At 47.9% G+C, this 26,494-nt stretch overlaps 1 protein-coding gene across 6 annotated transcripts in view; it reads left to right on the top strand.

Moving 5' to 3' along the window:
* The window catches only part of WDFY4 (WDFY family member 4), a 299,923-nt gene that overhangs the window by 41,136 nt on the left and 232,293 nt on the right, over positions 1 to 26,494 (top strand). For all 6 annotated transcript variants that reach the window (XM_023648250.2, XM_023648246.2, XM_070264996.1 and 3 more), the window contains 8 exons: positions 1,092 to 1,226; positions 3,396 to 3,585; positions 6,197 to 6,386; positions 7,911 to 8,068; positions 9,579 to 10,031; positions 12,403 to 12,507; positions 13,936 to 14,126; positions 20,778 to 21,358. In XM_023648250.2, coding sequence (XP_023504018.2) covers positions 1,092 to 1,226; positions 3,396 to 3,585; positions 6,197 to 6,386; positions 7,911 to 8,068; positions 9,579 to 10,031; positions 12,403 to 12,507; positions 13,936 to 14,126; positions 20,778 to 21,358 — 2,003 coding nt within the window. The remainder of the gene's footprint in view (positions 1 to 1,091; positions 1,227 to 3,395; positions 3,586 to 6,196; positions 6,387 to 7,910; positions 8,069 to 9,578; positions 10,032 to 12,402; positions 12,508 to 13,935; positions 14,127 to 20,777; positions 21,359 to 26,494) is intronic.

Below are 26,494 nucleotides of genomic sequence, written 5' to 3'. Positions count from 1 at the left end.
TGGAAGCAGGACTTTTCCTCTGCGTAAACTGCTGGACCACCATTGTCACAGTGACCTGAAGCCCAGCAGGGGCCCTTCTGCCTCTCACGAAGGGCTGCTTTTAGCCCGTGTAGTAAAACATTCACCTGAAGCCTTGTTCTCCACCAAAGCAGGGACAGAAATAGGCAGCTGGCTTTCAGTGGAGCCAGTGCACCACAGGGCACAGGGAGAGCTGCCCGGAGTGGGGTCACGGCAGACCAGGTGCCAAGGAAACAGAAGCTTTGACGGGGAAGGGTAGGACCAGGGCTGGCGTGATACTCCTGATTCTCGCCCAGACTGTACTTTCCTCCTTTCTCTTTTTCTAGTTTGCCCCCATGCCTGGCAGATTCGTGTGTCAGGTGGGGGACTGCGTGGGCCACGTACTGTAGATTAACCCATAAGTGCACATGTGTGCACGTGTGCGTAGAGGTTGCGGCTGCGGTCACCCTGGGGTGGAGCTGCAGGCAGAGCCTGAGGAAGAAAGGCCCCAGGAAGCTCCACGCTCAGGCCGGTCCTCTCGGTCCCTTCTCTGCCGATGTCCTGTCTTCTCCCTCTGTTTGGCCGCCCTGGTTACGGCTCTTTGCCTATAGGGCCATTTTGGTTTTGCTGAGGTCTGGCCTCTGGACGAGGGGATGGGAAGGCCCTGATCAGGTCCTGAATTCGGTTGTTTGCACTTGTCCTCGAGCATCCCCTCCTGGCTGAGTTTCCAGCTCCCTAATCAGGAGGCAACCTACCGAAATCAGCAGTGGGATTGCCTGGGACGGCCCTGGTTTCCTGCTCTGCACCAGTCCCTCCCTCCCTCCCTCCCTGCCTTCCTTCCTTCTTATCATCTATCTTGTAAAAGCTATAACGTTTACTGGGCATGTAGTCCACACTTTATGTAAATTTAGCTTTCCCAGCCTCCCTAGGTGGGTCCTGTGATTGTCTCCATTCTTGCTTGAGAATGTGTTGCCCAGAGATGGGGAGTGACTGACCCACGTTCCCAGCTGCAGCGGCTGCCAGGGCTGACCGTGCCAGTCTGGAGCTGCGCTCTGCCAGCTCTGCAGCCCTGGTCACTCTTCTCTTCCTTGCAGGAGACCCTGGACAGAGTTGCCGAGTCTGGGCTCCCAGCCCTGCTCCTCCAGTGTCTCTACCTCTTCTTTGTTTTTCCACTGGAAAAGGAGGAGCTTTTTGACAGTGATGTTCAAGTTCAGAGGATGTTCGTGCAGGTGAGTGAGAGGAGGGGCTGGACCCCCCCGGGCCAAGACCACCCTGGGCTCCTCGAGATGCTTCCCTCTTTCTCCGGCCAAGTTCCCAAGCTCCTCTGTTCCCCTCGAGGGCCCAGCTCCCCCGCTTCCCCACGCTCTGCAAATGCCGGGACTCCTGTGCATTTGGAAAATGGATTTTCTTCTTCTCTCTCTGCTCATTGTATCCTGTATCAGTATTCCCCTGGTTCTCTCCCAGAAAGGTGTGCTCCTCCTCAGTTTGGCCCCGCCGGCTCCTTCTCCTCCAGTCTGTCTTCCCGGCTCCTGCCGGCCCTCCCACACGTCTGGAACCTCCTGTCTTGGCCCCTTCCCCTCTGAGAACAAGCATGCTAACTCACTTGCATAATTGTAGCCAACACTGTCTGAGTTCTTGCTGTGTACCCCCCCTGTGCCGTGCGCTTGGACCCCATGGTCCCAAGTCCACTCACAGTCAGGCTTTTAAGCAGCCTGTGATGTCACCTCCTTCTCTCCACTCAGAAGCCATCAAATGCCATTTCCTCCTGTCATTCCTCATCTTTCCTTTGCTCTCTGACCACCAGCAGAGGCTTTTCATGTAACTTCTCACCTCCTCCATTGTCCCCTTCTCGACAATTTCTGCGTTCTCAGCTTCTGGGATGCTGCATTCTTCAAAAAACACCTCTCTCTGACCTTGGAGGGCGGGCGGGGGGTGAGGAGGACTGAGTGTTTTACTCATCTTTGCGTGTCCACTGCCTCGGGCAGGTGCCTCACAGGGAGCGGGCACTTAGGAGCACTTGGGAGTTTCCAAATGCAGCTGCCCATTGAACATCCATTCCAGACTAATCCTCAGGCCAGAAGCATCGTTACCAGAGGGTATCCCACGTATTCTGGTAGATTCCACTCATGGTCGGTCATCCCCTCGGCTGCATTTGTTGCAAACTTAGGCATCATTTGCCCATATAGAAGTCATATTCTAGGCGGTGGCCAGGATTCAGTAAGCACTTTAACAAAGCTTTACAGAGTGGCTCTTACGTGCCCTGCTGGGAACTAGTGCAGCCCTGTCTTCACGGTCCTTCCCACGTGTGGACAGAATGTGAGCCATGGTGATGGACCACGTCTGCGTTCCTCAAGGGTTTTCCTTCTACAAAAATATACAGAGCTCGTTCCATGTGCGGCTCTATGCCATCTGATGGTTCCCGCATAGTACCATCCCTTGTAGAGATGACAGAAGTGGGAAAGCCAAACGAGGGAAACAACCACATGCATAAATGAGCAGTGCCCTATTCTTCAAGTGCTGTGAACCAAGAGTCAAGGGTGTGCTGGGAAGCGAGGACAAGGGGACTTGATTTATAGGAGAGAATAAAGGAAGGCTGTTCTGAGGAAATTGCATCGCACCAGGGAGCTGAAGGTGGGGGTGGAGGTGCGAAGGGGGAGAGAGGGGACGGAGCAGAAATGGTTGTCCAAACCGAGGGTCACATGGCCACACCTGCCTGCAGGGCAGGCCAGGGAATGGGATCTGTAACCCAGCTCCATGGCTGCCCAGCGTGGGCTCCGTCACTGTGATCGAAGGGGCTAATGGATTCAGATGGAAGGGCTTTTTCATATTTGCTCACTGGAGGAAGGTCCTGTTAGACCACAGAGAGCCAAAGACAGCCAAAGAGATCACGTGATAGATGAGGCAGGGCTAGTCCATGCAGAAGTGGATAGGAAGGTACTGGAAGTCCCTCTGGTGGCCAAAGGGAGATGGGATTGGCAGGGACAACACCCAGTTAGGATGTTATGGGATAACACTCACGATCTTACGGAGAAGAAGAGTTTGAGTGCCAGGGACCCACGAGCACATCTCTCTTTTTAAGTAGCCCTGGGTCCTGTTAATTTTTCTGTGTTTCTATATGAAAAGACACCTGTCTTAGTCAATCACTTCTTTGTTTTTCTGATGTGGAAAGGATGACAGCTGCTTGTATAGGCTTATGAGCTCACACTTTAGCCCCAAACCCTGTCACCCTTTTCCAAGTGGCCCCCTTGACTGTGCTGGTCTGGGGCAGAGGGCAGCCACACACAACCCCATCCTTCATGCTGAGACACACCGATGAGTGCTCTGGAGAAGTAGGGGACAAACCCATCACAGGAAGGAGGCTTCCTAACCAGAGTCTTCTGGCTTTTTTTTCCCCCCAGATGTTGCTCAACATTTGCAGCGAGTCCCGGGGGCTGGAGGGACTTCTCTCGGGAAATGAGCTCCAGTCTCTCATGATCGCCACGACCTGTCTTCGGGAGCACAGCTGCCACTTTTGGAAAGAGCCCACCTTCTGTGTGCTGAGGGCCGTCTCCAAGGCCCAGAACCTCAGCGTCATCCAGTACCTGCAGGGTATGACCCCAGGACCAGGGGTGGGCTGCGGGCTCACTTTCTACAAGATCCTGGGAGGCTCTTGTAGCATCAGTATAGATTTCTGGGACTGAAACAGAGATCAACAAGTGGGATTTTTGCTGCTGCCCAGCTATGCCCAGATGACGTTACATCCTTAGATCCATTCATGAAAATGCTTTTATTGTTTTTTTTTTCTTTAAAGATCTGAGCTAACATCTGTTGCCGATCTTCTTTTTTCTTCTTCTTCTTCTTCCCAAAGTCTCCCAGTACATAGTTGTATATTCTAGTTGTACGTCCTTCTGGCTCTGCTAAGTGGGATGCCACCTCTGCATGGCCTGATGAGCAGTGCCATGTCCGCGCCCAGGATCCGAACCTGCGAAACCCTGGGCTGCTGAAGTGGAGAGCGCAAGCTTAACCACGCGGCCACGGGGCTGGCCCCTATTGCTGATTTTGATGCTCCACTGGAGGAGGGAGGGAAAGGGGAACTCATTTACCGCATGCATACTATCAAACAGACACTGTACTGGGTCCATTTGTTTGTTATCTCCATGTTTCTTTGAGATAGATATTAATTCCAGTTTGCAACAGAGAAAACAGAAATTAAGAATGGTGGAAGAATTTGCCAAGGCTCCCCAGCTGGTGAAGAAGGGAATCGCATTTTAAATGTGAAGATGCCTGATTCCAGAGCCTGAGGTTCTGCTCCAGGCAGCTTGTGTGGGGGTTAAGGCCATAGACTCTGGACCCAGATAGCTGGGGCGTGGACTCCAGCTCCGCCCTCATAGCTGAGTGACCTTGGGCACTTAACTGCCTGGGTGCCTCAGCTCTTTCATCTGTAAAATGGGGATAAAAATCCCGCGGATCTCACTGGATTGTTGTGGTGTGTCAATGAGTTGACATATTTGAAGCTCTCAGATAGAACCTGGCCCACAGTGGATGCCCCATAGGTGTCAGCATCACAGCATCATTACTTGGGTGTGATCAAAGGCAGGACACCCAGGGAGTCATTTCCCTTAGCAGTACCAGGGGCCTCCCTTAGCACTGTCTGCCTCCCGAGGACCCAGACCATGCTGGGAAGCGTGGCCATCTCTGTGGCTCACAGGATCTCGGGTCATCCCTTGGCCTCCTCTCAGCTGCTTGCCCATCACAGGGCAGGGGGGCAGCTCTCTAAGGCTACCTCCAAGGGGAACATTCTGATGAAGGTTCACTTCCGCTGACCTCCTCACCCCCTACATGACATTTTCTCAGCTCCCCGAGCAGGAGGGCCTCTCGGGTGCACAGCCATCCATCCCTTGGGTTAACTCCCAAGGTATGGGGTCTTTGGGGGTGAGGAAGGGGTCTGAGCCTGCCAGTGTGACCTGCTTGTCTACAAAGACCTGCCCTGTTGTCTGTCTTCTTTCTCGGGTCTCCTGTAACACAGGACATCAGTTGGTGAGAACTGGGAAAGTTCCAGAAGCCCACCGTCTTACTGTAACTGAGCCTTGGGATGAAACAGCTCCCATTTGGGGATTCAAAGCTCCCAGGGAGGCCAGGGCCCGGTGGGCAGTAATGGCCCAGAGCTGAGCTGGGTCTGTGGTGCTCAGCAGCCCAGGCACCCCCGACAGGCTAGAGTCAGAGACCCCTGAGAAAGGGCTGCATGCCTTAGTGGCAGGGGTCCCTCACAGTGGTCATTATTCTCAGCTGCCCAAGACAACAGCTGCAAAAGAAAAATTCCACCTCAGTGGGGAGCCCGCCCCCTGGAGCACTGTGCCCAGGACGCCATAGAGGAATGGGTCGTTTCTGTGTATGTATGGGCTGAGGAGAAGGTTGGGAAGTAAGGGCTGGCCTGGTGGTTACCTGCCAAGCCACAACTCTTGGGGTGCCCTGCCTGGCACGCAGGCTGTGGGGCACGTCCGAGGCCTCGCAGCTGAGGACTGAGCATGCGTCATCTCAAGTTCTGGTGCGCACTTGTCCTGATCCACTGATGTGGTCTTCCTGGCACTCAAAAGAGGCTTCTCCCAACGGAAGAGCCCCAAAACAGAGATCCATCAAAATGCAAATCCAGTAACCTCTCTCGTCTGTCTCAAAGCTTCTCTGGCTTCTCACAGCTCTGGGGTCACCAGCAAGTTCCAACACCAGGCCCCACGCGAGCTGGCCCTTCCTTTCTCCCCCTTCCTGGCGGCCCACACTTCCATGCTCCAAACCCCGATTCTTCAGTAGCTGAAACACACCACAGTTTTGCCCCTCCCTTCTCACATGCTCATATACCCTCCTCTGCACTTTTTTATCAGGCTAGTTTCTGCTCAGCTCCAGCACTGCTTCCTTAAGAAGGTCTCGGGTCTTGGGTCTTGCATTCGCTAATGGACCTGGGCCCTCCTGCATGCTGGGAATTAGAATCAGGCTTCCTTCCTCTTCCTGTCTTGCCTGCTCTCTATCAGGGCCTGCAGATCTTGGCAACTGGGATGGCACTTCCCATGGAGGAGCCTTCTTCTTGGTCCAGGAACCAGCAGAAAAGTGTTCTGGACTAATTCTCATTCGCATCTTAACACACAGTTTAAGGCGGGTGGGGTGGGAACGACTGTGGCAGAAAAGCTCTGGCCTCAGAACTCAGCAGGGGCGTGTCTTCCTCCTGCAGCCATGGATTGCATCAAGATCTCCCTCCAGAACCTCTCCAGGCTCACGGACACTCTCCCCGCTCCCGAGGTGAGCGAGGCTGTGAGCCTCGTCTTGGGCTTCGTGAAGGACTCCTACCCGCTCTCCTCAGCTCTGTTCCTGGAGTTTGAGAATGGGGAGGGCTACCCTCTGCTGCTCAAAGTGTTGCTTCGGTAAGTGGCTGTGCTTGGTCGGGGAGAGAGTGCCAAAGCCTAGGTCCTCACAGTCACGTGGGATGCTTTGCAGAAAGACAGGTGCTGAGGCTTCTCAGAATGTCTTCTGATAGAGCACGGCCTTTGAGAGAGAGTTTTATTGCAAAAGTAATTCAACATGCAGCGGGGGCTGGGAGCCACCTCCTTTGAGAACCAATGGGTAATACTAGTTTCACCAAGTCCATCAGGTGGTAGGTACCACGTGCGTGCCTGCTGGCCTGACAGGCACCTGTCGGAACCCCCACCTCAGTGTTGGATGGCTTCCTGGGTCTCCTGTAACCAGCTCTGCCTGTGCTTGGGAGCTGGAATTGCTGGAGAATCAACAACCCTCTGGAGCAGCCCTCGACCAATGACTGTCAGGAGCTGTTGGATAAATACCCAGCAAAGTTGCCTCTTGGGCAGGATAGCTCTGCCCTGCCTCCCAGAGTCCCCAGGAGGGTTAAGCTCCAGTTGCCCAACGAGGCACTCACTAGGTAATGTGCCCATGCTGGCTGCCTTCCCTTGCCTCTCACGGGCCTCTCCCCTACTGGTATTTTTGGGATCAACTCCCAAATAGTCTACTCTCTCTCTCAAATCCTTGACCCATGGGAAACCCAAACAAAGACACCGTGCAGCTGGCTTTGGACTAATTTTCTCCACTCCAACGCCATGTCATTTTCGGGTTGGGCCTAGGGATGGGATCAGCCAAGAGAAGGAAATCAAAGAAATTCCTTGATGGTAGGAACTCTCCGGCTGATCTTAGGGAGGCTGCTGCAGGGCAAGCCCATCTTTTTCCTCGGGCTTTGCTCTGTGAATACGAGATGCTCTTCTCCTGTATGGGGTGCAGCTTCCCACTGTGCTTCACGGCCTTCACTGAGAGTCAGGCTTCCAGTCTAGAGGGGGTGACTTGGATGAGGCGGCTGAAGTCCCTCAGTCTGGAGTCTCCAAAACAGTGTGATTAAATGACAACACCCTGAGGGCCTTCCTCCAAAGGGACAGTAAGAATAAATGTCCCTATGGGGATGCCACCTTTGATATTAGTCTGGACCAGAATCAGCTGGCTACTGCTACCCTAGGGGTCTGTGTCATAGCAGTTCCTGAATGTTCCTTTGGTTAAATGACTGGTTGGTTTTGCCCAGATTTCCTATGGAAGGCAGGAGGAGGAAATGAGACTGTTCCAGAGAGTGTCAGGAAGGACCCACCTCAGCATGTGTTTTTGGGGGGTCCAGCTGTGGAAAACGGCCTTCCCGTGAGCGGATGCTGCAGCTCCTCACAGGTTTCTCTGTATTCTGATTGCACATCCTTAGCTCTAAGGCTGACATTCGCATAGAGGGACTTTTATCCAGGATACTCCTCTTCCCATTTGGGGCTGGATTGGTGGAGACCTCCCCGGTCTTCCCCAGCACTGTGATCTGTGTGCCTCTGCGTCCCTGTGAGGGGCACCATGAGCCAACGAGGCTGCTCCATCCAAGAAGTGCAGGGAGCTGGCCTCATCTGTCCCCGCAGGTACGATGGGCTGAGCCAGAGCGAAGTGGACCCCCACCTGGAGGAGCTCATCGGGCTGGTGGTGTGGCTGACGACCTGTGGGAGGTCAGAGCTGAAGGTGTTTGACAGCATCACCTACCCTCAGCTGGAAGGCTTCAAGTTCCATCAAGAGTCTTCTGGTGGGTCATCTGTGTCTCTAGGTGCCCCGCAGCGGTCAGCGCTGTGCAGGTCTGTCCCTGATTCTTGGTGTAGAAACAAACTTGGCACCTGTCAGTGACACAGTAGGGTCTGATTCTGTCATGTCTTTGGGGAGATAATCTACGGATCTAAAATCTCTCCTTACAGACTTTTCCACATGTCTTGGGTGGGACTTGGAGAGAATATTTACTTGATAAAGAGGGAGCCTCTGCCCTCCACCCCCACATCTGGTGTGACTTCCTCCATAACATTTGCTTATATAATGGGTGTGATGGCCCTGAAGCAGCCACCCAGGCTCAGAGTCAGTGCCTCCTTAGTTCTCTGAGATATTGATTGATTGATTGATCCACTCAATCAACACGTGCTGATGCTTTCTGTGCCTCACTCATTCTGTCCCATGCTGGGCATCAGCTTGAAAAGGCCAGATATCTGCTCCCTGAAAAGTCTCTGCAGAGACCGTCACACATACACTGAGCCATAATCTGCTCAATAATTGGCTGATAAAGAGGTGCAGCAGCGACACCAGGAGAGAGGATCAGCTTTGTCAGGAGACCCTGCACAGAGGGCCACAGTCAAGGGAGCTTCAAGACGAAGTGTGGGTTGTCCAGGTAGGAAGGAAAGGGGAGAAGTGTAAAGCTAGAAAGTACAGCCTGGGGAAAGAGATGGTGACCGGAAGCATCTGGGTGCATCTGGCGAAATGGGCAAGGAGACCTGCACAGACCAAAGGGCGGAGGCTGCAGAGCTCGGGGGCCCGTGCAGGAGGAGCCACTGGATGTGACTTGAGCAGACACAGGGGAACGCGTGGATGACAGAGTTGCTGCACAGCCGTCTCTGGTGTTCCGGGCAGAGAGGGCTGGAGGCAGGGAGTTCTCTGACGAAGTGAGTAAGGCTTGACCTTCCAGCTAGAGAGCAAGGAGTGGGCAGCTTCGGCAGGTGTCTTTATTTAACAGCTTGTCTAGAAATGAAACTGGCTTTGCCTGGTAATCTCTAACATCATTTGATTTAAATTGACTGAAACCGATCCTCCACCCCAGCGCTACCAAGTGGAAATATAATGCGGGTCACACTGCATCATTTTAAATGTCCTAGTAACTGTATTTAAAAAATTAAGAAGAAACAGGTTAAATTATTTTTAATAATATATTTTATTTAACCCAATATATCCAAAACAGCACCATCCCAACATGTGGTCCTACAATGACATTTTTTGGCATTCTTTTCCTTGTGCTACGTCTTGGGGATCTGGTGTGTATTTTTACACTCGTGGAACATCTCAGGTCAGAGTAGACACAATTCGAGCTCTCAATTGGCCACCACATTGTGGATAATGCAGCTCTAGCCTTACCCACACCCTGGGCAGCTGGCTTTTCTGGACTTCTGATAAACATTTACGCACAGGAGCTGGAAAGTTCCTAATGACAATGCCAGTATGTATTTCTGGGCATTGGCGGGAGAAATGACTTGCAGGATTGTTCCTTTTTACATCTTCAGGGGTGACCGTTAAGAATCTTCAGGCCTTCCAAGTCCTACAGAATGTTTTCCACAAAGCTGGCGACGGCATCCTCTGCGTGAAAGTCCTGTCGGCTATCAGGACCATGTGGACCTGGAACGCTCGCAACTTCTTCCTGCTGGAGTGGACCCTGCAGCCCATTTCGCAGTTTGTGGAGATCATACCACTGAAGCCGGCCCCGGTACAGAGGCACTTCTTCCAGCTGCTGGAGGCCCTGGTGTTCGAGCTGCATTACGTGCCCCATGAGATCCTACGGAAGGTGCAGTGCCTGATCAAGGACAGCCCTGAGTCACCCTGTACCCTCGTGGCCCTGCAGAGTGTCCTCAGAATCACCGGCAGGGACCTGCTATTCACTGACATCTTCCGGGACTCGGGGCTCCTGGGCCTGCTGCTGGCCCAGCTGCGGAAGCGGGCCAAGATCCTGAGGAAGTCAGGTGCCACCTGGGAGTGTTGGGAGTGGGGAAGGGACTGGGCTTGGGGTCACTGTTAAAGGGGCCTGGTCTGCATACCGGCCCGCCACCCATCAAACATAACAGAGAAAGTGAGGGTGCCCATGTCACCCCATGCCATGAAGGTCAGAGAGGGTGCCCCGGAGGCACGTGGCTTCACAGAGCAGGCAGCCTCCCTCTTTTCTGTAACTGGCCTGATCTTCCCTGTGAAGAGGAGAGAGGGATGGGTGTAACTTTGAACAGGGCCTGGGGCTAACTCAGGCCCGAGGAATCCTCAACTTTCAGATGCCTCCTGCACTAGATATTGTCAGAGCATGTAGATGGGGAGACAGCAAGGCCAGGTCCTCAGTAACGCAGAAGGGAAGGGAGCTCAGAGAGGCCTGGGGCCCTGGGGGCAGGGCTGGGGGACCCGTCTGGGGTCAGCTGGGATATGGCTGCCTGGCCCATTTGGTGCTGGGGGTCATTGCAGGCCCAGCTTGCCCCTCTGAGTCGTGACCACACTTTTGTGTGCCCTGCTTCGCCGGCTCCTTGACATTGTCCCCTCACCCCTACCTCGGCCCCGACACTCTGGGTTTCCAGCCTCAGCAGCCTCTGCACCGCCCATGGCTTCAGGGTCTGCCATGGGACTTCAGGGTCCCTTCCGTCCAGAGGGGAGTGCACAGTGACTCAGGAGTGCGGGCCTGGGCTCTCTCACTGCCTGACGCACCCCATGCATGTACCCTGCTGGAGCCACTCTACGTGGTTGTCAGCAACCCCCCTTCTACCAACTTTCAAACAGGAAGCAGGGCATGAAGATTTCTATTCCAGTCCTTCCCGGCTTTCCCTCAGTCTGTCCATACCTGCCCTTCTGGGATTTCAGCCTGGAGGAAGGACACCGAGATATGTGAATCCCACCACTTGCCTCTTTCCACCTTTTCACCTCTTCTTCTTCTCCTGCACTAGCTGGGAGAGGCCAGGGGCTCCTAAGCAGTTGGCCGCTTTTGGAATTCTGCTTCAGACTCAAGCTAAAGTCATCAGTCTGTCCGCCTCCTGGGCCTCTCTGCGGGGAGGAAGCCAAGGGCGGGAGCTTGGGCACTGGGGCCAGACAGCCCTGGGCTGGAATCCTGGCTCTGTTACTTACAAGCTGAGTGGTCCTGAGCAAGTTCCTTAACCTCTTTTAGCCTGTTTCCTCCTCTGTTAAGTGGGTGTAATAATATTTACATCATAGGGATGTTATGTGGATGAAATGAGGAAATATCTGAAAACGACCCCTTGCTATGCCTGGTGCATAACAGGTACTCAAGAAATGTTAGTTCATCTTATCCCTGTGGGCTCTGTGCTACCGCATGAAAGATGGAGATAGATGCTCAAGGAGGAGCCCATGCGCCTTTAGGAGTCCAGGAAGGACCCACGCCTCCCTGGGAGTGTTTGCAAATAGGCTCAGGACTGAGGAGGAGGAGCTCCCATCCTTGCATGTCGGGGCCTCTGGACCAGGCTTTGGGAAGGATTTTGTTATGTGCTTCTTCCTATCTCCCTTTGAACAGTGTTTCGTTTAATGTTCCTGTCTTGTCTTCGCAGTGTATAGCTCTTCAGCAGCCTAACGTTGAATTTCTTTCTAAACCCAATCTCAGACCTATGATCATTCCTAGGAGAATCTGAACTTTTTTGTGACCTGATGTATCCAGTCTTACTTTGTGCTTTCTATTGCTAACTGTCTCCTGGTTAATAAACTCCACTTTTACTCACTCACTCACTCATTCATTCATTCTCCAAATATGTCTTGAGCTTCCCGTTTGTGTCAGACACTTTCCCGGCACTGGGGACTCATTGGTGAACACACAACCTCGTTTGTCCTTGTGGATCTAACGGGGACATCCATCTACTCTAGAATTTCTCAAGCACCTCCATGCCTCAGGCACGAGCAGGCAGTTCTCCCTCCCTGGCATGAATGGAAGACCATAAAAGCGTCCAAAGGGACGTCAAGGAGGAGGGCTTTGGGCATCATGCGGTGCAGCGGCTTTGCATGTAGAGCAGCAGTTCTCAGAGAGTGGTCCTCAGACCAGCCTCATCAGCATCACCTGGGAACTTGTTACAAATGCCGTGATAGGACCCCACCCAAGACCTAAGCCAGAGACTCTGGGCCTAGCTTCTGGATTTTTATGAGAAGTCTTCCAGGGGATTTTGATGCACTCAAGTTGGAGAACCTCTTCTGTAACGGGTTGTAGGGCTACGTTTTATGAATTGGGATCCACACTCCTTTATAACGGAAGCATTATCTTCACATTTCCTTAAGAGGATAGAAAAGTAAGTGAATCAGAGATTTGGGGTGATACCAAGTGTACTTAAAATCTTATTCATTGCTTTTTAAATATGGCAGGAAACAAAGAGTCCAATCCTGGAGGCCAGGATCCAGAAAGAGAACTGACCTGCGTGATGCTGAGAACCGTGGTTGCGCTTCTGAAAGGCTCCGTTCGGAATGCGGGTAAGGATGGTACCAAATTCACCTTGTCACCGCTTGGGGCAGCACTAACTATTGCCTGGTGATTTATGTCAGTGTTCAAAGGTTGTATCCAGGGAATAACCAACGCTAACACGGCAGCTAAGGTCCATCTGCTGGTTGATGTTCAGGGACCAACGGTAAATTGGTCGACGCCTCAGTTGACATGTTCTACTTTTAAGGCTGCTAAATAAGATTGAGAATTGAAGAGATATCCTAATTTGTGAGACCACAGAGCCAGCCCCCCCCCAGGTAAAAATCTGTTCGTATCCTGCTGTACCAACTATAGATGCTTTTTAAAAAGATCTAATTTGTAAAATATAGACAAAAAATTTCGCCACTTTTAAGAGACGTAATTCAAAGTGCTTCCAGCCCACGATGGATTTAGTACCTCCATCCATTCGAAAAATTTTTTAAGTTCCTGAGATCATGTGACCTCCACATTTTAAAAAAAGATGTGCATAAAATATATGTGCACGTGTATTATACCATGAAGCAGATGTATCAGCATAGTGACATCAATGGGTTTGATGATTTGGGGCATCTATGTCTGAGGCCTTCATGGATTAACTATACCAAAGGTGCATGATTATTTCATTATGGCAGAGGGTCCCGGATGTTAGTCTGTAAGAGTTCCCTGGAGGTGCTGGTTAGTACGGGGGTGCATATTTCCAGGATCACTTCCAGAGATTTAATTAGCATCAGCTCCATGGAGAGCTCAGAATCTGCTTTTAACCAGGCCTCCAAGGTGATTTCCATCTCGGGGGTACCTGGCCCGTGATGGGAGAAATCCTGCCTCTGGGGTTGACCGGCTCACATCCATATCACAGCATTTGAGTGACCCAGTCACTTCCTGGTTCTTATTCTGCACGTGATTGTTCTAAATATATATCCTGGGGAAGAAATTCTGAGGATTACTTTTAAACAAAAACACATCACCAGCCAAATTTCTTTGATCCTCCCCGCCCCCCTCCAAGAAACTGCCTAGGAATTGGACGTGTTCTTGACCTAGATTCTGGTTTGCTTCCAGTAAGAATTTTGGCAGAGAGGAGAGAGAATTGCTATTGGCCCTGGATTAGCGAATTCTTTGGAAATCCAGGGCGGAGGTTTATCTGGCTAAAGTTTGTATTACTTAGGTTTCTAAAAAGAAGGACATTTTTTTTCAAAAGCAGAATTCTCACTGGAGAAGAAAGCAGTTTTTCTTCTTAATTCTCAGCTCCACACTTCTCTTTTCCTCTTCTCGTTTTAACATGAGTATGGATTTTGAAAAAAAAGTTTCCAATGGGCAAACAAGACACATACAAATGTAGCAAAAACCCCCCGGAAATTGTGAGGAAAAGCTTCCCCTGAAATTGAAACTAAGGTGCCAAAGCCACCATTGTTCTATCCCCATGCTGTCTGTCTGGTCCCTAGTTGTCCTGAAAGACCACGGCATGGTGCCCTTCATCAAGATCTTCCTGGACGATGAGTGGTACCGAGGAGCCTCACTCAGCATCCTGGAGCAACTCTCAGTCATCAACGCCGAGGAGTACATGAGCATCATCGTGGGCGCTCTGTGCTCGTCCACTCAAGGGGAGCTGCAGCTGAAACTGGATCTCCTGAAGGTGATGTCAAGTCTCCTCTGTGATGGGCTTCCCCATGGACCTGTAGCGAGTGGGTGGTCGACATTTGCCCATGAAGTCGCTCACTCAGTTGCTCACCGTATTATACAGGTTGGGTGGCACTAGCTGCTACAACGAATAATTCCTACAACCTCAGTAGCCTGACACATTAGAAGTTTCTTAGGTACAGTCCAATCACTGGTCAGGGAGGGATGTCATTCAAAGGACAGCTGTCACCTGAGCATCAAATCCAACCAGCAGACAAAGGAAGGGAGAGCGTGGAGAATTGCACAAGGCATGCTTGTTTGAGCCTAGAACTTCTGTCCGACTTTCTTTGGGCAGAACTTTGGGCAGGATTCATTTGGATGCAAGGGGTACCAGGAAGTGGAGGCCCTGTTGGGCAGCTGCTTCCCAGGAACACTGTGAACTGTGGAAGTGGAGCCCGAATCAGTGGTGGCCAGGAAGCTGCCTCGTTTACTTGACTCACGCTTAGTGAGCATCTTGCAACTACCAGAGTGCCTGGGACACACAGTCGAATGAGATACAGTCCTTGCCATCTGGGAGCTCTAGACAGGGCTAATAATAAGTAAGTGACGGGGTGATGCCCAGGTGGATGCTGAGCTCAGGCTGCCACGGGGACAGAGAAATAGGAGAGCCCAATGCTGCCTTAGATTTTGAGGAAGGCTCGTGGAGGAGAGAATATCTGAGCTGGGAAAACGAAGCAAAAGGCAATCAAAGGCACAGGAGCAGTCAGTACAAAGGGAGAAGGAAATCTGGGGTGTCACCTTCGGGCAAGAAAGAGGAGTGTATGCACTTGTGATATTGTTAATAATCATCAAGTTATCTTCAAACGGTTAAAGATGATACTAAATATCATCGCCTCCCTGCCCTCTGCCTTACAGCTTTCACAATTTTGTTGCTGTTCCTGTATTTCTATTCCTTTTGTCTCTGTGGGCTTCTGCCTTTTAAAAAACCTCCTTTCTTAGTTATATGCCGTTTAAGAGATGAGCAGACGTCCATACAAACATCCCCCAGGGAGTTGACTCAGGGACTTCACACGTATGTGTGCAACACAGGCCCCTATAAATCACGCTCGTGCTATGTTAACATCATTGGTGAATTTAAAGAAATACAAAGTTGCTCTGACTTCCAAAATGAAACCATCAACCTTATTTACCCATGGCCATCTCTGTACAAAACCATTTTAACATTCAGAGAATGGTGTTTAGTTTATCTTACCTACTTGGTTTCTCTGTGGAGCCAATGTCAGACCCTGATGGAGCTGTGTTCCTGTCACCACATGTGGTGAGGTGTCATGGGAAGCCCACGCCAAAGTGACATTATGACCATAATTATCATGTGTTTCACAGATGACAAGAAACAGAACTGTGATTTAATTACAGAGCCAAAAAAATTAGTGAAGCTAATTTATATGAAACAAAAAAGGACAGTTCGATGTCTTTGAGACACTAGAGTCCCGTGATTGTGTGAGGTAAACGAATTGAGGGGGGCATGTAAAGGAGAGAGTAAGGGGGAGAGATCAAGAATTAGTGACGATTTATAGCTGGGGAGGACCTTAGCTTCATGGGGTCCAGTCTTAATGTTCCAGCAGAGACATGTCCGGAGAGTGTCTGTTGCGAAATGGTGAAGTTAAGTTTGAATCTAAGACTAGTGACTTAAAATCTAGAGATCTTTCCGCTTCGCCACGCTGTTTGTTTCATTTTTTCTCATATGTCTGTGTTCAGCTTGGTTTGCATAAGCTTTGTTTTGGTGGGATCGGGGAAGGCGTGATCAAGGAGTCAGGACTTTGGTTTTCTATTGGGCGAATAATCAGAATCCCCATCTGTTTCTGATATTTTCACATTGAAAGTCGAACGGATCCACAGAAAGGAAAGTTTCGGTTTCACTTTGCTGGGAGAGCACGTGTTTCTGGGTCCGATATGGAAAAGAGTGCTCTGCTTTGCTCATGGAAGTTTCTTCTCATTTACTCTATGGCCCAGAGGCACCTTATTGGAGTGTCAGCCCTTGGGCAATAGGACTGAGTTTCTAGAATTAGCAATGTAAAGCCATTATGGTGTTTTACAGATTCAATATAATTTCAGAATCACACTATCAAGAGAGCACGTCAGGGATTAACACTGTGTAAGTTTATTTAACAAAGTCTACCCTGTGCTCAGTGTGCTGTCTCCTCCCCAGTGCCAGGTCACCAGCGGGTCATCAGGAGGGCGCCCGGACCTGCCACTGCTCTCCCAGGACCAGGGCTGTTAGCATGTTGCTGCTCCAGTGGGCGATGGGGAGGGATGGGCCTGAGAGGCTGTTCCACACTTGCCCACCTCTGAGTCACATCAGCAACTAGTGCACATTTACTGGAATCTGATGCGGGATCTGCGTTTGTTCTAAAACATCTTGGGAACCCCTTGGAACTTTAGAAGCAAAGATGTAAGATTAGCTTTTTCTGGCTGGATCTCTCTTTTTAGAAGCCGAGAGTGGACTCACCCCAAAGCACTGAGTCTGCAAAATGGGTTAGATGTAGGATGGTGAGGGAAGAGCTGCCATGGGGGGACCTCAAAGGCTGGGCCCCCATTCTCCTCCATACAGATTTGCCATCTCTAAATTACATTTCCGTCATGGCAGCCCTGAGGCCAAATCATCCAGCAGCCCAGAGGGGAAAATTCCTCCAGAAACACCCAATTTAGGGCAGTCGTTTCCAAAATCTAGTGGCGCTTCCATACCAATACAGAAGCACATGTGACTTCACCACCTAATTCTGGCCAACGATAACCAAGTTAAAGAATAATGTAAGCAAATGAATTTCCTCTCCACGGCCGGTGGGACCGTGATTGGGTTATGCACAAATTCAGATTGATCTGCTAATATACATTTAGCTGTTCAACTCTGAGCTTAATCGTATTACCCCACCGGTCTTCCAGCATGACACATGGAAAATTATGAGGAATAACAAATAATAGAATGTGAAATAAATCCTGTTAGCGCTAACGTAGTTAGCGCTTTGCAGCAGACATCCATTTTATAGATTCAAGCTGGAGAAATACTAAGTCAGAGACGATGACATGGTAACTGAGTTAAGGAGGAGAAAATGTGTTTAACGCTGACCTTTCTTGAAATGTGTCACCCCTAGCCTGATTACTTTGACTTCAGCTGATTAAATTTACTCCCGTCCGCAGACTCGCCAGCCCCGGTGATGCATTATCAGGCAAAGTTGAGTGACAGTAATGGAGACCCTCCTCCCAGGCCCCCGCTTCCTGACGGATCGTTTCCCGAAGTAGTGCAGTATTTATTTTCCTTTATGATAGAAATGTTTCTCTTTAGTTGCTATGAAATTAAGGCTTTGTAATTGGATTTTGGACTCTTTACTTTATGACTCTGCAAATATGAAATTAACCCCATCCCAAGAAATAATAGAGCAATCGGAGTTCTAATGAGATTACCCCCATTTTAGATAATGACTCTGAATTTAATCAATCAAACAAAGTAACAATTAAGGACAGCCATTCCTCCCTCCTTCCCCCTCCCCACAGGAGGAGGAAAGGGCCATCAAGGAATTACAGGAGACAGACCCTCTGAGAGGCACAGCTCTTAAGGAGGACCATTATTGGGTTGCTTCTCTTTTTAAAATATCTGCTCTCAACACTCTCTCAATGATGGAAGCCTTTCTAGCAACATCTCATATCAAATTGGACAATTGGAAGGTGGTTTCTTGAGAGAAGAGGGGGTTTTAGTGGTCATCCAGCACTCAGACGATTGCCTATAATCTGATCAGTTTTGTTTTTTAATCGTTCTCCCTTTTTGGTGTTTGTTTTGTCGTGTGTCATGTGATAAACAGAAGAGCTTCCTTGGTGTCATTTGCTGTGAACAAGCTCCTAGTGGTTTTAGGAGCCAGGAAAAGCACTCACATAAATTTAAACGGTTTAACATCGCAGAGCTTAAGATTTCCCCATGGCTGGGTGATTGACTTATTTTTCACGGCACAAGTCACATGACCAGGCCCCAAACAGGTTGAGGCAAGGCAGCGTGTGCTGTCCCACACACGAGAGTTCAGCCTTTCATGTGGCTGTTCAGTGGGCAGGACGAGTCCGCGACCATCACACTCACTTCAAGATTGGAGTGTGTTTCCAACTTGGTCAAAGAGAGAATATTCTGTCGGGTGTGAGTTGCTCATACAAGGCGGGCGCAGACCTGGTGTATCTGCCGGTAGCCCCTCGTGGCCCCAGAGTCCCAGGGGTCGGGGTAGAGGCAGGCCGGTGCGGTGAAGCCGTCTACCCAGGGAAAGGCCTTGCCCAGTCTAGAAGGCTCAGGGTCGCTATGCCATGACCGTTCTCATTCCCTGAGCATCGCCATTCAGAGAACTTGCTGTAACTGTCTACATGCTTCTCTTTAAGGACCTGTCTCCCAATGTGGAGCTTTCCTGGCTTTTGAGCCAAATTCAGGAGTTGGCCATATTCTCACCCAGGAGGACAAAGCACTTGTCCTTGCCTACTCCTTAACGTGCCATTTTTGCCTCCATCTTTCTGGCAGTCTGGGAAGCCCATTTCCCTGAAGTCTGTTTCCTGACTCTGACTTGCTCTCTTCTCAGTGGGTGGCTCTGATGCTGGGCTTCTTTCAAAGAACAAGATGACAATTCAGTTTCCCCACAGTTGGCCCCCTGAGCTGCAGTGGGTGGCCATTGATCTCAGCACCGTAAGTCACGCATCTTCTTTTTCTGTAACCGGGAAAGGATCTGTTGACCACATGGGTACGCATGAATTTTTCTGCCTCACTCTATATTTTTATTTGTCCACGTTAAACATCATCATGGACTTTGGCCTTTCATAGATTCTCCTGGTTACTACAATCTTTGTTTTGCTTTTTAATTTCTCAGAATGTCATAGATGGGGCCGAGGGGGCCCTTTGAGCAGCTGCTTGGTCATCATTTCTCTCCACCACTGAGAGAGTCCCGCTTGTGTGCATTCACTCAGCCCCGCTCATTTTGTGTTCTTTTACCCCAAACACGGGACTGACTGCCCACCAAACTGCTCAGGTTTCTTGTACCAGAATATAACATCAGAGAACAAAATTAAGGTGTTGGGGCACACATTATATTGTATCACGTAAGCACTAGTGTTAGGCTAGGATTACCAGCATTTTAAGGATAGAGCTGGAAAATTACCTTTCCCTCCAAAAAGTGCATGACTTTGTATTTAATAGTTACCTGTAGCTTTACAAAGTTTCTATTTCCCTTTCTCCATGGCGGTTTTTTAACTTAGTGCCTTCTCTCCTTCTTTGTCCTGAACTAGCCGTTTCCTCTTTGTCCATTAACTGTCACGCATCGTGCTGGAGACTGTCATTCGAAACCGTGCACTTAAGATGCAGCATGACGCCTCCCCCCAAAATTGGGAGCTTCTTTCTATTTTTTCTCTTTGAACTTTACTTCAAGGATCCTGGAATTACCTCTAAATTGTGCCTGTCCAGGCATTCCCCTTTCCTGTGTCACTAGGGCATTAAATATCCGAAAAGATGAATCAATTCAGACCTCACTCCACAGCCTACTAATGAACCCAAAGGACTGACTGCCGTCTCAGAAACACGCAGGTGCCTGGGTCCTAGATGGAGTCTCATGCAATTTTTGTGATTAATAAATAAGTAAATACCAAAAGGCTTTTAACATTTATCTGAAATCATCCATACATTCTTCACTTTTAGGTGCGAAGCTTCAGCATAGAATGAGAACTATTTAAACGCATTCCTTCTAAAACATATATTAAATACCTAGTGTATACCACACACTGTACTCAATGAACGGCACATTGTAAGTGCTCAATAAATGTTTGATTTTAGAAGGAAATAGAAGTTTGTCTGTCCAGTAAAATCTGAGCGATCTGGAAAAGGGAGCTTCTAGTCTGTATGTTACGAGTCGCCCAACCTCCATGCGTGGTCTATTCTAGATGCTATATTTACGCATTTCCTGCCATTCATCGTTTCTTTTCACTACCTTGATTCCCTCATATTTTCACACCAGATTCTAAGTAGATTCCTTTTACCATCTTTCCTCATTTAATCAAGGCACGTGAACTTGCACAGACAGGGAGGTAAATAATATCAAGCTGCTTTATATAGATTTCACCGTGAGGCTCCTTTGCAATGTGATAGAGGGTTCATTGCACCCGTTTAGCAAATGTTTATTAAGCGTGCGCTGTGTTCTGCAGCAGTGAGCAAGCCTGACTGTGTGGGGCTTCTGTCTAGTGGGGGCGCTGAGACGATTTCCTGGTGACTTCAATATAGTGTGAGGAGTATTATTTGGGGAATCCAAGGGGGCAGTGTGAACACTTGCCCGGGGTGAGTAAGAGCTAGGGGTCAGAGAAAGCTTTCTGGAGGGACATGCCTTTAAGTCAAGACCCAGGACAGTAAAGCAACCATGTAAATTGACATAGGCTTTAAGAGCAGACGTTTGAAACACAGCACCGAGGGGCAACCTAAAACTAAACTGAAGAGGAATAAGAGTGACCTCCCACTGGTTCAGAATCGTGCTTCAGGTAGCTCGCTGTCCCTCTGGAGGAGCAGGAAAGAGCATGTAACACTTTGGCAGGGATGGGGGGGCGCTCAGCGTTCAAGATCTGCTCCCGGACTTTGCTCATTTTTATCTCATTGGTGTTTCAGTCTCTCCTCCGGATCCTGGAGACCCCCAAAGGCCGTGCTGCCTTCAGAGTGTCCAGTGGCTTCAATGGGCTGCTGTCTCTGCTCTCCGACCTTGAGGGGTCTCTCCAGGAGCCCCCGCTGCAGACGTGGGGGGCGGTGTCCCCCAGCCAGACCCTGGACCTGGTCCTGCACACCCTCTGCGCCTTGTCTGCGGCGCTGCACCTGGACCCTGTCAACTGTGACTTCTTCAGGAGGAACGGGCTCTTCGAGAAGCTGGCCGAGGACCTCTGCCTGCTGGGCTGTTTCGGGGCCCTGGAGCAGGAGGAAGGCCCTGTGCGGCCCTGGGCGGACACAAAGGCCAGGCCGTTTGCTGAGTTGCTGAGCGCGGCCTTCTCCTGTAGCAGCCCACTCCCACCCAGGATTCAGAGCTGCCTCCAGATCCTCAGCTTTCTGGACAGCATGGCCAGCGGCACCCTCCACCTGCGCAAGGACCTGAAGGAGTCCCCCAGGGCCAGGCACGACCCAGTTGTGGATGCCCAGAAGGGAGAAGCCGATGGTGACCCCCAAGGCAGCTTCAAGCAGTGGCCGGACCTGGAGGAAAGGTAGAGCTCAGCTGCCTGCTTCCGCCATCGGGTAGTCTGTGTCCCTTGCCTCCCGTGTCCCCCACATGTCCTGTGCCTGTGTAGTGGGTAGGGAACCCGGACTAGAAACTGCATTTGCAAAAATGTCACGTCTTTTCTTTAAATCAAGTCACCTCTGACTCCAAGCTCCCCTACCCTGGGAGCTGGTGGAAAACCAGTCTGAGCCAATATGGGATTGAGGAATGCCGTTGGGTCATAGCAGAGCTGGGGAGGCTGACCCCATCTTGGAAACCGAGGGCAGGACTCTGCCCATAGGCTCGCTTTCTCTTTCAGTATCTTTGCTGCTCCTGGGAGCCTTGGTGCCTGTGCCCAGCCTCCTGGTATGAGGGCAGCCTTTGCCTTCCTAGGTCTCATCCTCCCCCCAACCCTGCACACTGGGAGTGGTTGATGAGGCTCTCTACAGTACACAAGCCACAGTGTCTTTCTGATCCTGGTGACGCTTCCTGTTCTTTTCTTCCTGCTTCCACTCCCCGAACTAAGGCTATAGCTCCTCTTACTTCTGCAGGCCAATCTCCTCAACGAGCTCAGACTTCTGTAAACAGCTTTTTACTTTCATTCCTGTAACACGGAAGTCCACTAAAGCAAGGGAGCGCAAAGAGCACCCCTCCATCCTTTGGGGTGGGAGGGGAAACGATGAAAGAACAAAGCGGCAGTAGCTTCTTGTCTATTTTTATTCTTCTAAAGCAACAATGACAAAACACAAATTAATATCGCAATAGACTGTCCTGCCTACCAGCTCTCCATGTCATCTTACCCCTAACACCGCAGGGCACCTTCTGAAAGACGTGCATTTTTCTCCAGAGAGCCCCCACTGACCAGGCATCAATGTTGGGCGTGGGACGGATGTCAAGTCTCCAATTACTGAGATAATTGTAGGATTGTTCTTGTTTCGTTGGTTAATCTGCTAAATTAACTGGTTTTCTCATCTTGCACTCGCAAATACACCGACTTGCTCCCGAAGTATTTATTGCTGACTTTGATTTGCTCATTTTCTAAAAGGATTTTTGTTCAAGAGAAAGTTTGGCCTTTTGTACTTCTTTCTTGACTATTTTTGCTACCAACTTTTTGCCAGCCTCGTAACACAAGTTGGGCAGTGTTCACCCTTCTTCTATTCTCTAGGAAAGTTTATGTAAGGGTTACTATTTCTATTCCTTAGCAATGTGATAGAACTTTCCAGTAAAACTTCACGATCCTGATATTTTCTTGTGAGAAGATTTATTCCTGTAAGAATAAATTTTGTTTTATTCTTGAATCATTCTTAGTAGGTTACTTTTCAGGTTTATTTTCTTGTTTCATCTAAGTTTCAGTTGATTGGCGTAAAGCTGTTCACAATAACCTTTTAAATTTTTATTCTCTTTTTTTACAGTTCTTCACAACTTTTTTCTCTAATTTTTTTATTATGGTAAAATACACAGACATAAAATTTACTATCTTAATCATTTTTAAGTGTACAGCTCAGTGGTGCTAAATACATTCATAATGTGCCATCATTGCCACCATCCACATCCAGAACTCTTTTTGTCTTGTAAAACTGAAACTCTGTGCTCATTAAACAATAACTCCCCATTTTTCCCTCCCCCTAGCCCCTGGTGACTGCCATTCTGCTTTCTGTCTCTATTATTTGACTCCTCTAGGTTCCTCATATAAGTAGAATCATGCAGTATTTATCTTTTTGTGACTGGCTTGCTTCAAATAGCATAATGTTCTCAAGGTTCATCCATGTTGTAGCAAGTGTCAGAATTTCTTTCCTTTTGAAGGCTGACTAATATTCCATTGTAGGTATAGACTACATTTTGCTTATCCATTCCTCTGTTGATGGACACTGGGTTGCTTCCATGTTTTAGCTATTGTGAATAATGCTGCTAGGACGTGGAAGTGTAAATGTCTCTTTGAGACCCTGCTTTCAATTCTTCTGTGTATATACCCAGACATGCAATTGCTGGATTGTATGGTAATTGTATTTTTAATTTTTTGAGGAGACTCCATGCTGTTTTCCAGAATGGCTATACCGTTTTACATCCCCACTAACAGTGGACGAGAATTCCAATGTCTCCACATCCACGCCAACACTTGCTATTTTCTGGTTTTTTTGATTGTAGTCATCCTAATGGGTGTGAGGTGACATCTCGTTGTGGTTTTGATTTGCATTTTCCTAAAGATTAGTGATGTTGAGCATCTTTTCATGTGCTTCTTGGCCATTTGCGTATCTTCTTTGGAGAAATGTCTTTTCAAGTCCTTTGCCCCATTTTTAATCAGATTGTTCTGTTGTTGTTGAATTTTAGGAGTTATCTGTACATTCTGGATATTAACCCCTTATCAGATAGATGATTTGCAAATATTTTCTCCTGTTCTATGAGTTGCCTTTTTACTCTGCTGATCATGTCTTTTGATACACAAAAGTTTTAAATTTTCATGAAGTCCAACTTGTGTATTTTTTCTTTTGTTGTCTGTGCCTTTGGGTGTCTTATCCAAGAAGTCATTGCCAAACCCAATGTCATGAAGCTTTTGTCCTACATTTTCTTCTAAAGGTTTTACAGTTTTTGGTCTTACATTTAGGTTTTTGATCCATTTGAGTTAATTTTTGTATATGGTGTTAGGTAAGGGTTCAACTTCATTTTTCTGCATGTGGATATCCATTTTCCCCAGCACGATTTGTTGAAGAGGCTATCCTTTCCTCATTGAATGGTCTTGCCACGCTTGTCAAAAATTATTTGACTATATATATGTGAGGGTTTATATCTGGGCTCTCTATTCTATTCCACTGCTTTGATTGATGTAGCTTTGTGGTATGACTTTCTATTCTTAATATCATCATTTGTCTCTTCTCTCCTCCTTGTGCCACAGCACCCCAGCATCCTTGGCAGAAGTTTATTTATTAGTGTATCCTATGAACCAACTTTCAGCTTTTCCTGTCTCTCATACATCAATTTTATTTTTTTTTCTCTTATTTCCTTCTACTTCCTTTGTGTTTATTCTGGCATTCTTTTCTTAATTTAATTGATTAGAATACTAACTTTTAGTCTTCTTTTTAAATACAAATTTCCCTGTAACTACTACTTTAGCTGCATCACACAGTTTTATTATGCTGTACTTCCAATATTATTTAGCATTAAATATTTCCGAATTTCCCTATGACTTAGAGTTTGACTCTTGACTCTTGTTTGAATTACAAATTTCTAATGTTACAGAGTGTTTTTGGTCATCCTTTTGTTATTGACTTCTAGTTTTATCATCACCAGAGAAGGTTAACTAGATGATGCTAATCCTTTGAAATGGGTCAAGCTTGGCTTTGCGGCTCCCAATGTGATCAATTTTCATAAATGCTCCATGTGTGCTTGAGAAGAAGACATATTTTCCAACGGTTAGGCTCAATGTTTTATTTATGTTTTTTAGAGCAAATTAGTCAATCGTCTTGTTCAGATTTTAAGATTTTTTAATCTGCTTGACGTATCGGTTACTAACGTGTTAAATAACTTTCGTTATGATGGCAGATTTGTCAATTTCTGTTAATTTTTGGCTTACGTATATCTGAGGTTCTTAGAATCACACGTATTTTCAATTTTTATGTCCTCTTGTGGAAAGAAATTTTTATCTATAGGGTGACTATATGGTGACATTTGACTATATGGTGACATTCTTTATCTTGAGTAGCACATTTTGCCATGAGTACAATTTTGTCTAATGGTAATAGGTCTGCACCAGCTTTCTTTGGGTTAATATGTGCCTGAAATTCTTTTGTTTTATGCTTTCTGTGTCCTTATATTTCAGGTATTTCTCTTGTAAACTGTAAAGAGCTATTTTTTGTTTGGCTTTCTTTTGTATTTTAACCGATGTGGTATTTTTTGTTACTTTCCTGGAGCTTGAGCTTCATTTACATTTTTTATCATTATTAATATATTTGGAATGACTTCTACATTCCTATTTTATATTTCCTATTTGTCCCACTGTTTCTTTTGACCTTTTTGTCTGGCCCTTTTTTTTTCTTAAACTTTTTGTTGAGATTATAATAGTTTACAACCTTGTGAAATTTCAGTTGTACATTATTGTTTGTCAGTTGTGTTGTAGGTGCACCCCTTCACCCTTCGTACTCACCCCCCACCCCTCCTTTCCCCTGGTAACCAGTAATCTGTTCCCTTTGTCTACCTGTTTAACTTCCACATAGGAGTGGAGTCATATAGAGTTCGTCTTTATCTGTCTGGCTTATTTCACTTAACATAATACCCTCAAGGTCCATCCATGTTGTTGTGAATAGGATGATTTTATCCTTTTTTATGGCCGAGTAGTATTCCATTGTATATATATACCATATCTTCTTTATCCAATCATCAGTTGACGGGCACTTAGGTTGCTTCCACATCTTGGCTATTGTGAATAATGCTGCAATGAACATAGGGGTGCATGAGAATTTTTGGAATTGCTGATTTCAAGTTCTTTGGATTAGCTGGACTTTTTTTGAATTATTAGAGTTTTTCCTTTTTAATTTAGTTTTTCCATCTACTAGTTTGGATCTTATATTCTCTGTGATTAGTTTTGTAGTAGTTACTCTAAAATACTGGCAGACATCCTCGTAATGTTTAACTAGTTACTGTTTACTGTTACTTCTTATCTTTATCCTCCTTCCAATTAATATGTGAAGACTTTATACTCTTAAATGTCCTTATCCTTCCCTAATGTATGGATCACTGTTGCCCAATATTTTAATTCTGTCTAATCTAGTTAATGCATCGAATAAGGCATTTATTTTTTTTATTGAGGTATAATTGATATATAACATTATATTAGTTTCAGGGGTATAAAATAATGATTCGATATTTGTATACATTGTGAAATGATCACCACAGTAAGTCTAGTTACCATCCATCACCCATCACCACACTTAGTTACAAAAATATTTTCCTGTAATGAGAACGTTTAAGATTTACTCTCTTAGCAACTTTCAAATATACAATAGAGTATTATTAACTATAGTCACTGTGTTGTAGATTACATCCCCATGACTTATTTATTTTATAACTTGATGTTTGCACCTTTTGGCCCCCTTTGCCCATTTTGCCCGCTGGCTCCCTCCCTCCCCCCACCTCTGGCAACCACCAATCT

Source organism: Equus caballus, chromosome 1, assembly GCF_041296265.1.
Source record: "Equus caballus isolate H_3958 breed thoroughbred chromosome 1, TB-T2T, whole genome shotgun sequence".
Lineage (NCBI taxonomy): Eukaryota > Metazoa > Chordata > Mammalia > Perissodactyla > Equidae > Equus > Equus caballus.
The sequence above is the reverse complement of the archived record's forward strand: the minus strand, read 5'-3'. Positions and strand labels throughout refer to the sequence as shown.